We start from the raw sequence: 12,307 nt of genomic DNA on the forward strand, positions 1-12,307 counted from the left end.
CGCTTGGGTGCCTTTCATCCTCTCTCCAGGTTCATAGGGTTTCCGGAGGCAAGCTATTATGGAAGTGGATGCCACTCCTCCTTCCAACAAATCAAATTACAATTTAAAAAAACCCACAAAGATAAAATTAAGAACCCGCATGGCTGATACCATGATTTTTGACTCCTAACCTACATAACTGTGAGACAATAAATTTGTCCTTTGAAGCTTTCCAATTTACAGGGAGTACTAGGAGCTTAGTAGTAAGGAGTTGCACTCCCAACCCAAAGGCTTAAAGTTCAGATCCACCAGTTACTCCCTAGGAGAAAGATGGGTAATCTCCTTTGAAAACTGGAGGGTCAGCTACCAGGCCATTCTTACTTGATAGTGCATAACAACAACAACAACAACAACAACTCAATTTGTGGTACTTTGTCACCATATTAGGAAAAAGAGCTGGAAATGTTGGCAAATAGTATTAACAGATCGCTCAGCCATGGCCAAAATCAAGGCTCAGGACCTTCGCAGCAAGAAGAAGGAGGAGCTATTAAAACAGCTGGACGATCTGAAGGTGGAGCTTTCCCAGCCGCGCGTGGCCAAAGTGACAGGCGGTGCGGCTTCTAAGCTCTCCAAAATCCGAGTTGTTCGAAAATCCAGTACCCGTGTTCTCACTGTTATTAACCAGACTCTGAAGGAGAACCTCAGAAAATACTATAAGGGCAAGAAGTACAAGCCGCTGGATCTGTGGCCCAAGAAAGCACTTGCCATGCGCCGAAGGCTCAACAAGCATGAGGAGAACCTGAAGACCAAGAAGCAGCAGCGAAAAGAGCGCCTGTACCCACTGCGGAAATACGCAGTCAAGGCCTGAACTTCTTAAATAAAGAAAACACAAAACTAAAAAAAATAAAATAGTATTAACAATCAACAAGACTCTCAGATTCTATGTTCACACTTCAGACCTGGAACAAAACTCGACCTCATGGCTACTTTCAGCCAAATGAGCCTATAAAATGACAAGAACATCGAGGAGACATTTACCCTTAGAATAAGCAACCACATAAGAACAAAATATGAGCATTAAGCCAAGGTCAAGGTCCAGAAGGCAGTTGGGGTAGAAGGAGGATCAGTGGAAATGAGAATTATAGGGAGGAAGTGGGAAAAGATCAATTACATGATGGATATTGTGAGGAATGTTCTAAAATAAAATGTATACGAATGGTTGGATGAAAAATCAATTTGCTTTGTAAAACTTTCACTCACAGTAAAAAAAGGGAACCAGAAAATCTTATTCTAGTCCCAATTCAAATTGTGCACACTTAGACAAATCATTTTCCATCTCCTAGTCAGTTTTCCTTGCCTATAAAAAGGGAAAGTGGGAGCTCTGGTGGCCTAGTGTAAGAAGCCGCACTGCAATCCCAAAGGCACATGGTTTGAATCCGCCAGCTGCTCTGTGGAAAAAGGATGGGCAATCACCTCCCATGTGATTAACTGTCTTTGAAAACCAACTAGAGGGTCAGCAATGTAGTTGGTTCTGACTTGATGGTACATAACAACAACAACAAAAGGGAAACCAATACTTTCATCACAGGCTGCAGTGAGGATCACTGGAGAAATGTTGAAAGTACTTTGTTTAGACAGGGAACGAGGAACCCATGACTTGGATGCTGGGATGTCGCTCAGAATAAGGGAAAGGCATTGTATGCGGGGTAAGATGGCACAACTATGTGAATCCAAGTGTGCTATGACTGCAGGCTGTCTACAATGCCTCTGCCCAACTCCCTGCATCCTCGGGCATTTTCATAGCTTTTATTCCTGCAGCCCTAATCTATCAAGAGGGACGGGGGGAATGTGTGTCTCAGATAGGTCCTTAAAAATTAGAGCCCATGTGTCCACCTTGCAGTGAGCCATGACACAGATTTGGAGCCCATGGTGGGTAGAAAAGTGTCCCTCTGGGGACCTCTCCTGAGTGCTAAGGAGTAATGATGTCAGTCTGGAGACTAAGGTGTCCCTGATCTAGGCAGGCCATGGTCCTGTCAATTGCTTGCCATGCATCTGAGAGCTGGACAATGACTAGATATGACTGATGAAGAATTGATGCCATTGAGTTGTGGTGCTGGAGAGAGTATTTGAAGATATCATGGGCCACCAAGAGAACAAACAGGTCTGTCCTGGAGAGGGTGAAATCAGATTGCTCCTTGGAGGCAAGGATTTTGAAGCTCCATCTCACATACTTTGGGCCTGTTTTCAGGAGGGACCTGTCCTTGAAGAGGGACATCACACTTGGAAGAGTAGAGAGTCAGCAAAGGACAGAAAGATCCTGGATGAGATGGATTAACACAAGGACTGTGGCAATGGGGTCAGGTGTGTCAGAGATGGGGAGGTTGGCTCAGGATTGGAGAGGGTTCAAAGCCATTGTTCACAGGTCGCTATGAGTTGTAGTTGAGGAGACAGGACACAACAACCAAGATGTGTACATCCTAATCCATGGAACATATGACTATATTACCCTGTGTGGCTGAAGCGACTTTGCAAGGACCCTGAGATGAGAGATTACTCTAAAGTCCCAGGTAAGTCCAGCGCAACATAATCTCTCGGTGAAGAGAAGGCAGAAAACACAGATACAACAGAACTAGAGGTGGCAGTGATGCTGTTATTGGCTGGAGGGAATCCAAGAGCCAAGGAATGAATCTCTGGAAAAGGCAAGGACACAGATTCTCCTTCAAAACTTCTAGAAGATCCCATTACTGCTGGACCACTGGAATATATAGCCTGATAAGACCCATCCCAGACTTGTGACCTTGACAAATCCAAGAGAAGACATCTGTGTTGTTTTAAATCACTAAGTTGGTGCAGCCTGTGGCCTTGACATTTGGACAGTTGATAAAAGTGAAGCTGTATACATAAAACAAAAGAGGGGATGAGCTGCAGGCCACTTTAGGGGCGTCCCAGGCCTGAAACTGTGACTCAGCATTTCCAGGCTGTGCTGAGTCAGCTTGGTTCTCTCGGAGGATGCTCCTGAACCACCCTCCATCCCCAAACTGGTGCCTTCCAGAGTCCTGGCCTGTCTTCCGAAGCCGCAGATAATGCACTTATTCCCAAACACTGGCTTCAGTTTTGAGAGGGAGGATAATGTTTTATTGACTTGGCACTGAGGAATAAGGGGTGGCTACAGGCCCCCGGGGTTCTTTGCTGCTGCAAAGTGGAGGCTCTGTGGTGGGAGCACATAAAACAGAGATGCTGGATCCAGCTGCCGGAAGGAGCCATTGTCCCTGCTTTGCCCATCCCCTCCCCCCAAGTCCTTTTGTCCAGGTAAGCACCATCTGATCCCAGGCCCTCCTGCAATGAGGTTCCTCTGTAGCCCCTGGAGGTCTAAGGTAATGGTGGTCTCTCTGTCTTCCCTGTTTTAGATGATTATATGATAGGAGAGGGAGAAGCCCTCTTTATGCCTCCTGGGCCTGGATCCAGAAAGGAAGGGTCAGGAGGTTTGTAACAGGAGTACCAGCAAAGAGAAGACGTAAGAGTCATTTCTCTCTCCCCAGTTTCCATTGTAGTTGAGCAGAACCCGGGAACTTTCATTGAATCGCACCCACAATAGCTGATGACAGGTTGAGGTCACATGAGTAAATGTGACAGAGCCAGGCTGCCTGACACAGGACTATACTCTCTGGGCAGGCTCTCTCCCCAGTGAAGGGAGAGGGGCAGAGTGAACTCCAGTTGTCACAGGAAGGAGGGCTTCCTGGAAGAGGCAGGAGGGCAGGCTCCCAGAAGTGGAGCCCGCAGAGCAGCTGGGTCATGAAAGTCGGCATTGGACGCTGGCATCTTCGCTGTGGTCACAGTTGTGGGCATCCCAGCGGATGTGAGAGCACAGCAGCAGGACGCTCTCATCCCCACGGCACTTAACATTGTCCAGAAGAATGGGCCCTCGGCCTGGGCCAAAGTGGGCCTCACCAGGGGCCGCCAGGGCTTGGCCACAGCCCAGCTGGCGGCACAGGACACCAGCTGCCCGAAGGTCCCAGGCATCATCGCAGATAGTGCCCCACCGCTGGCCAAGGAAGAGTTCCACACGCCCCTCACAGCGGTGGGCTCCGCTGGCCAAACGGAGATGCCCTGTTGGAGGTGGGAAAGGGCAGTGTTGAAATGGGCTTGGCCAGGTGAGGCTCCACCACAGGAAGGATAGACAGGATGAGCAAAAGGCAGTCATCTGGGACACACAGCAATGTGTTCAGAGCTGCCGGGTGAGCGCAGACAAATGGGACCAAAGTAGGATAGCATTAGTCCAGACTCAGACTGCAAGGTCTGGAAGGCAAAAGGCATGTATGTTTGTGGACTATGTGTGGGGCATTTTGTATCTCCTTGATTCTCAGTCCAGTGAGAAATCTCAGCACATTCATCCCCAGGCCAGCTCCCTGGAGACTGTGATCAAGTCCTGAAGGTTTCTTTGCCCCACTATTGCACCCTCCAACTCTACCAATTTCCTTAGGACAGGAGCCCTATGGCTTCATCACATCCTAGGCCTAGATTCTCTCACTTGCTCTAGCTCAGAGCCCAGGCTCTTCTCCAGGCCATCATAGTCTTGATAACCAAAGGACAGGGGTCAGGAACCAGTTCAAACCTGCTGAACTGGATGTATAACCCAGGCTGAGACTTCTCTCAGCTCAAGCCCTTCCCATCTCCTTGCCCCTCCACTCACTCTTGGGGGCTGTGGGCACCTACCGTCTCTGGGGCGGGGAGTAGGCACCTGGGTGGTCTCCGAACCATCCTCCTGGCCCTGCAGTCCCAGCTCCTCTGGGCCTGGATGGGCAAGGGCAGAGAAAAAAGTGGCAGTCACATAAACAGAAACGTTCCCTAGGGCCAGGGTACTCCTGACGTGTTGTAGGCACAGAAAGAATTCCACAGGATTCTTTTCTGTCCCCCATCTCTTGACTTAGAAATGAACTTTTGCTTTTTTTTTTTAGCCCTTGATTACAAAGCTGAATCTCTGTAGCCTAAGTGCTCCACAATCAAGGCTATAGGAAGGAGGCTCGGAATGAGTGTGATCTCAATTCCAACAGCAATAAACAGAAGGGTTTTTAAATGTCAGGTCACCCCTTTCCATTGATTCCTCCCAAAGGTCAGACACTCCTTGAGGTCTGATCAACTTTGCCCATTAGAGCTTGGCCAATGTTTAACTGCTAACAAAGCACACATTTTTCTCCAGATGTTCCACCTTGACCTCACCCGGCCAGGTTTCAAGCCTCACCCTGGGCCAGCCCTGCCCTCACTGCAGCAGCCCTACCTTCCCCAGGCCCCACCCAACTCTCACGCTGCAGAAGAAGCGCCCTTTGAGGACTCAGCCCATCCTGCGCAGCCGCAGAGCACACAGCTGGCTAGACCCCGCCCCTCTCAGCAGCGCGTGGCCCCGCCCCTGAATCCACTGTGCACAAGCGTGGCCCCGCCCACTCGTTGGCTCCAGCCTGGCCCTGTCTGTGCTGCAGTGCGCGCGCCTCACCTGCACAGAGCGCGCCGGCGTCCTCGTGGTGGCCGCAGTTGTGCTGGCCCCAGCCCAGGTGGAAGCAGTCGCTTAGGCGGGCCTCGGTGCCGGTGCAGCCCACATTGTCCAGCAGCACCGGGCCGCGCCCGTAGCCGAAGTGGCCAAGGCCAGTGGCACCCAGCGCAGGCCCGCAGCCCGCCTCACGACAGGCCACGCGTGCATCAGCGAAGTCCCAGTCATCGTCGCACACAGTGCCCCAGCCCCCGGCGTGCAGCACCTCCACGCGGCCGCGGCACGGGCCCGGGCCGCCCACCAGCCGCAGCCGCCCGCCTGCGGGGCGCACAGGCCCGCAGCCAGAGGGGCGGCTGGCTCCTGGTCAAAGCCCCGGCCCGACCCACGCCCCCACCCCTGCCCGGGCCATTCCGACTCCACTACTTACTTTTCTTCCCCAGGGCCCAGGCACTTGTGGTGAGCAGTTCGGTCTCCCTGGAGGGCTGAGCACCAGCTCCAGTAGCTGTGGGGATAAGGCATCTGGAGTGTTTGAAGGGAACAAGGTGCCCAATTTAGTTGTAGCTGGACAGCCTTGCCTTAACCCTCAGCTGTCTCAGACCCTCCCCACAATCACCATGTCTGACCTAGGCTGGGCTCCTCAGGAATCTTAGTTGAAATGAACTGAGTCATAATTCTCTACATTCAAAGTTTTTTCAAACCCACTTCTAATTCTAACCCCAATTTCAAACACAATTCCTCCTTTGATTCAGCTTTGTCCTTCAACCCCATCAGAAAGCCACCCCATTTTCAATTTTAGCACCAATCCAGATTTCGTTCCAAAGCTTTAAAGCGTTTCCTGACTGCCAACCCAACTTTTGAGAGCTCTGTGGGTTCTCATCCTTGCTCCATCTGTTGAGCTGTTCTTTTATCCACCCCTTTCCCATCTGGCTCAAGCCCTGACCTGGTACATTTCCACGTTCCAAGGCAGCCTTAGCAATTCTCAGCCCCACTCGTTGTACCCCCACCACTCTGCCCGTGGAGGGCTCCACCTCCTTACCCCAAGGCTCTGTGTGCCAAGCCCAGTCCTCTCTTGTGGCTGAGGGCGGCAGTGCTGTGAGAGTGGAGGCACTCAGCACTAGAGCAGGAGAGAAGGAAAGGATCAGGAGAGAAGGGAAGGATCAGGGGGCAATCGGTTCTTCCTCAGGGCTGAGCTGTCAGTGGAGGATGGGCTGGCCTCCCTGCAGAAGCCAACAGATGGGGCCAAGGACTTCTGCCCACTTGTGACATTTACTTGCGCTACACAAATGGACTCTGTCAGCCTAGTGGTATAGAGCTCAACTGCCAACCTGAAAGCACAGGTTCAAATCCACTAGCTGCTGTGTGGGAGAAAGATGGGCAGTCACCGTCTGTGCGATTAACTGCCTCTGAAAACTCCCTGGAGGGTCAGCTACTGTTCTGACTTGACAGTATATAACAACAATACACAAGTGGACTACACTTCTCAGTTTAAGAGGGCAGACATACTTTCATTTCTCTTCATTATTCTAACTGGAAATTGTGTCAGCACATGACCCATTCTGACAGCCAAGACGTGGAGATACAGAAGGCCTTGCCTACTAGCGGGGACCATCCATCCATCCCTAACCTTGAGTTTTTAAAAACAAGGCATGAAATATTATTTATTAGAGCAACAGGATTACAGAAGGCTACAATCCTGTTTTGGGAACATGTGTTTGTTGTTGTTGTTAGGTGCTGTCAAGTTGAGCATAACTTAAAATGAGTCTATGTACAACAGATCTGAATCCTGTCCTGTGCTTTCCTCACCAACTCTGATAAACTCAAGCCCATTGCTGCAGTCACTGTGTCAAGCCATCTCATTGAGGGTCTTCCTCTCTTTTGCTGACCCTCCAACCCTTCCAAGCATGATATCCTTTCCCAAGGAATAGCGTCTCCTAGCAATGTGTCCAAAGTATTAGAGATGAAGCTCTGCTTCCTTGCCTTCAAGGAGCCCTCCAGAGACATATCTGGCCACTATTACGAGTCTTGATCATGGAAAAGACATTATTACTTGCACTAACTAAACTTGGGTCCACCATCAGCATATAAATTCCAGGATTGCAGCCCCGCCCCATTCCAGACCCCCGCTCCCACCTAGGGACTGACTCACACCAGATTCTGCCCCACACCACCACCACCCCTACATGAAGACTCCACCCCCTACTCCCAGATGCGATTCACACCAGGCTCCGCCCCCACACCAAGACTCCGCCCCCACGACAAAGGCCCCGCCCCCTCCATAGGCCCTCTGGAGCCCACACCTGCGCAGAATGCACCAGCATCCTCATGATGGCCACAGTTGTGCACCCCCCAGCCGAGGCTCAGGCAGGCGGCCAGGTGGGGTTCGCCTCCTTCACAGTGCACGTTGTCTAGCAGGATGTGCCCCGTGCCATAGCCAAAGAAAGCATTGGTAGTGGCAGCCAAGGCCGCCCCACAGCCCAGCTGGCGGCAGACCACGGCAGCATCGGGAAGTCCCCAGTCATCATCACACACTGTCCCCCATATGCCACCATGCAGGATCTCCACTCGGCCTTGACAAGGACCAGTGCCACCCACCAGGCGCACACTGCCCTCACCTGGGGAAGAGGCAGAGGCATCTCTCGAGGGGGCTGGAAGATGCACCTAACCCAACCACTTACCTGGGACGCTCCTCACACTAGTTCCTGGCTACCTGTGGAGGGCAGCTCACCCACTTACAGTCCATATTTGGGGTGGTTTGTGGGACCACAGGACAGACCAATTGATTGTGTCACTTCTAAAGCCAGGCCTCTGTGTCCTTGTCTAAAACATGCATATGCTGCTTCCTCATTTACTCTTTGTAAATTTGTAAAGTTTTGTTTAACTCTTCCTCCGAGCAGTCCTCCCTGACCTAATGAAGGGGACCCTCATACTTGTCCGTATTCCATGCCTCTTATTCTGTCTTTCTGGTGGCTGTTATATTTTCTTGTATGTCATAGTCACTGGGGACATAGCAGGTTCTCGTTACTGTAGACCAAACTCCAACCTCCAGGCCCACCTTCCACTTCTCTAACCTTGTGCTGACCTTATTTTAAAATCATTTGTGTTATGACTATTTCCCTGTTTCTCAATCCAGACTTGAGCTGCTAGAAGTACTACTACAGGGGCCAGGGTGGGGTAAGGGAATGAATGACGAAACTCACCTATTTGTAATTCCTCTCTTCCCACTGCTGAGGGTAGGACCCTCCCTGGATCCATCTCCAAAGTGCCAGGCAGCCCTTCACGTTCATCTTACTTACCTTTTCCATTCTGAGCAGCCGTGGGTGCAACCCTGCTGGTTAACATCTTCCTTGTCAGGGGCTGTGTGGGCAAGAATTCTAGGAGGAAAGCAGGGTGGGAAAGAGGAAGACTCGTGGCTATCTCTGACCTCCATCTTCACACCCACATTGCCATGCAAAGGGTCAAAAGCCAAGTGGTGAATGCTACTCCCCAGCGCCATGCAACCCTTGGCCAGGTCTTCTGTAGGAAACAGCTTAGCAGCTTACTACTACGGAGTTTCTGCTTGGATCCCACAGCCTCCCCTAGCCAGTGTGCCCTCCCGGGACTCCTGCATCTGCTCACCATCACACAGGACCGCCACATCCTCGTAGTGAAAGCAGTTATGGACGCCCCAGCCCCGGCTGCCACACTCGCTCAGTGCGGCTTCCTGCCCACGGCATTCCACGTTGTCCAGCAGAATGGGGCCCCGGCCCTGACCAAAGGCTAGGGGCCGGGGCACAGGCAAAGCCAGGCCACAGCCCAGTTGGCGACACACCACATTGGCGTCCACCACGTCCCAGTCGTCATCGCACACGCTGCCCCAGGAGCCTCCATGCAGGACCTCCAGGCGCCCTCGGCAGCGGCTTGGGCCCCCTACCAGCCTCAGCTCTGTGGAGAGGGTTGAGCTGGCAGGAGGGGGGTCACTGGGCCCAACCTATGGTGTTCCCACCTTGCCATGAAGATGTGGGACCAGTCTCTCTAGACTTTATTTCTCCTTTGTGTCAAAGGGGAAGCCCCTCTGAATTGGTGGCCATCTGGAGTAATGGAGGGCTTTACGGTCCCTCCCTGATCCCTTTGGTCTAAGGGTCTAAGTGCCTGGGGTTTGGGAGCAAGGAGGAAGATAGGGGGCACCTACCTGGGAAAGGCAGTGGAGTGGGCTGTAGGGCGCTGGCTGAAACAGATTGAGGGAGATCATTGGCTCCAGGGAGCTGCCAACTCCAGGAAGACGAGGTCCCAAGTTCCTCAGTGTCTTCCTCCTCCTTGTTGGCTCCACTGCTCCTGCTTTGCTGAAACCCTATCAGCTTTCCCTGCCTCACACCTTCCCATTAATCCACTGGCAGCCCCAGAAAGATCTGCTTCAAACACTACTCTGCTTGTCTCACCCCACCGATAAATCTCTGATTGCCAGTCAGTACCTGAGCACAAAGTCGAAGCCCTGGAGTCATTCTCAAAAAACAAACTCAAACTCATCCTGTCTAGACAGTTCCATTTCAGAAAAATCCAATAACAGGTTTCTCAGGCTGTAAATCATAACAGAAGTGGACTGCCCGTCTTTCTCCTGCAGGGCTACTAGAGGATCCGAACCACTGGACTCACAGAGTTTGGATTAACTGTGCAACTGGCTCCAGATTAAATTTTTAAAATTTTATTATTTTGCGTGTGTGTATCATCAAATCGGATCTGACTGGTACAAGAGAAGATTGTCCCTCCTTCTCCATCAGAGCATCTGGTGGATTTGAACCGTGCACCTCTAGTATTGCAGAGCAGCTTCTTGCCACTACGCCACCAGAGCTCCCACACTGGCTTCAGACTACACCACATGAGCTGCCTTTCATCAAGCTACATCTTATCTCCAGGCCTTTAATCCTGCCATCTCCTCCACATAAACTAGTCTTCTGCAAACAGGGCTCATTCTAGCCCTGCTGACCCTTTAAGACTCTTTCAGAGGCAACTTCTCTGGATGGAAGGTCTTCTTCTAGCCCTTAGCTGGAAGTCCTCTGTTTGGGAGGATTAGGTGGGTACCATGTAGGCATTCCTTTCAAGGTCTCTTCAGGACCTCTGCCTGGCGAAGTGGGAATGCCTGTCTTGAGTGGTGTTATGTCCTTTTAGGCCCCCTGCTCAGAGCCTGTTACTCAGTAGATGTTCAGTAGCTTTACCTTAAATACATATTTAAGCTTATTTACATAATAGAATTTGTGATTTCTTATGATTTCCCCCCCAAAGATTTACCCATGTAAATCCTCCTGTAATCGAGCTGTGTGCTCGCTTGTTGCTTCATGTGAATTGGCTCACTTAATCATTGGGACAACTTAGGAGGCTGATTGTTTGCTATTGGGATTAGTGTTAGGTGCCAACTATGACTCAAAGTGACCCTGTAAACAACAGATCCAGATCTTGCCCTATCTTGTGCCATTCTCACAGTCTCTGCCATGCTCAAGTCCATTGTCACAGTCACGGTGTCAATCTCTCTTGCTGAGGGTCTTCCTCTCTTTTGCTGACTCTCTATTTTTCCTAGCAATGATGCTGGGAGGGTGTGGAAACTTTAGGTTTCTCAAAGTCACACAGTCAATAAAAGTTACATCTGGGATTCCAACTCAGATAAGCATGCTCTTACCCACCACGCAGCTCTGAGCACAGAGAAGGTAGGAAAAGAAAACAAGGAAACTGGTCAAGCGCACGAAATTTAAAGCTTCCCTTTGTGTCTAGGATATTATAGTTTTAGATACTGTCATATATGATCCCTCATAGACTCCTCAGCAGAATCTTCTGTGGCACATACCCAGTGCACTCAATCTACAACTGAAGAAAAGGACACTCAGCTGCTTCTTTCTTAAGTCGAGGGAGTCTAGTCGTCTGTTTCCATCTATTCTATCTACCAGCTGTCTCTAAAACTGGTAAGTCTATTCTTTTTCCTTCTTCCTGTATCTCCAGTGGCCTCTAATGGCTCACACCACCAGCACTGAACACTCCAAACTCAGACTGTTCACTTTCCAGACCTGCGCAGATGTCAGAGCTGGAGAGAACACTGCAGTCAGCTCATCCATTACCTGTGCCCCCTCCCATAGTATTGTAGTGGGGAAAACTGAGAGCCAGAAACAGGGGAGCAAGTCCGTGACGGGGCTTTAAATCACTCACCCAGTGGCAGGAGGAAGAGGAAAGACAGGGCTGGGGGCAGAGGGGAAGGGGTCATGCTCCCATCTCCTGGCCTCCAACCCCTGTTCTTCTCAACCGTCTGGGGACCAATCCTCATCTCCGTTTCCTTGTGCGTCCAGCCTGTGGATGGACTTTCAGGTGGTCCCATCAAAGGGTCATGGAGAAGACACAGATGGAACATCTGAAATGAAAGATCATTTCCAGCTGTAGTTATGGGAATGGGGGAACAGTGAACGCCCCGGAAGGGGGAAGTGACATTTCCACTTGAGTTTGGCATTCTGAGTATAGGCAACAGCATGGGTGACAGCTTGGAGCTGAGAAAGACTGGAACATACGTGGAAATTAACGAGGAGTTAAGTTTGGTTATAGAGAAAACCAAAACTCAATTGCTGTCAGATGGATTCCAATCCATGACGCCCTCTTTTGTGTCAGTAGAACTGTGCAACTGTGTCGCAGCATTTCTGTTCCTTTCATTCTCTTTTAAAACATTTTCTACATGTACGATTTGGGCACGTTGATTACGTACTTCAAGTTGTGCAACTATCTCTCCCTCCTTTTCTGAGTCATTCCTGCTTCATTAACATAAACCTACAACTCCTGAGGTTCCTATCTGAACTTGCTCTTTTTTATCCATGAATTTTTTGTTGTGATTGGCATGAA

The 12,307-nt window shown here is 50.6% G+C and overlaps 1 protein-coding gene and 1 pseudogene across 1 annotated transcript; one reads left to right on the forward strand and one right to left on the reverse strand.

Moving 5' to 3' along the window:
* Positions 1 to 475: 475 nt before the first annotated feature.
* Positions 476 to 847, forward strand: LOC102845587 (annotated as a pseudogene).
* A 2,922-nt stretch (positions 848 to 3,769) lies between these two features.
* On the reverse strand, positions 3,770 to 11,795 carry SRCRB4D (scavenger receptor cysteine rich domain containing, group B (4 domains)). The gene is made up of 10 exons (XM_006889795.1): positions 11,630 to 11,795; positions 9,630 to 9,665; positions 9,077 to 9,382; positions 8,755 to 8,832; positions 7,759 to 8,073; positions 6,498 to 6,575; positions 5,889 to 5,963; positions 5,468 to 5,779; positions 4,693 to 4,770; positions 3,770 to 4,086 (listed from the first exon to the last, which is right to left on the reverse strand). Exons 1-10 carry the CDS (start codon positions 11,793 to 11,795, stop codon positions 3,770 to 3,772), a joined length of 1,761 nt encoding a protein of 586 aa, XP_006889857.1.
* Positions 11,796 to 12,307: the final 512 nt, after the last annotated feature.

This window comes from Elephantulus edwardii, unplaced genomic scaffold (genome assembly GCF_000299155.1).
Source record: "Elephantulus edwardii isolate Elephantulus edwardi_28Jun2011 unplaced genomic scaffold, EleEdw1.0 scaffold00080, whole genome shotgun sequence".
NCBI lineage: Eukaryota > Metazoa > Chordata > Mammalia > Macroscelidea > Macroscelididae > Elephantulus > Elephantulus edwardii.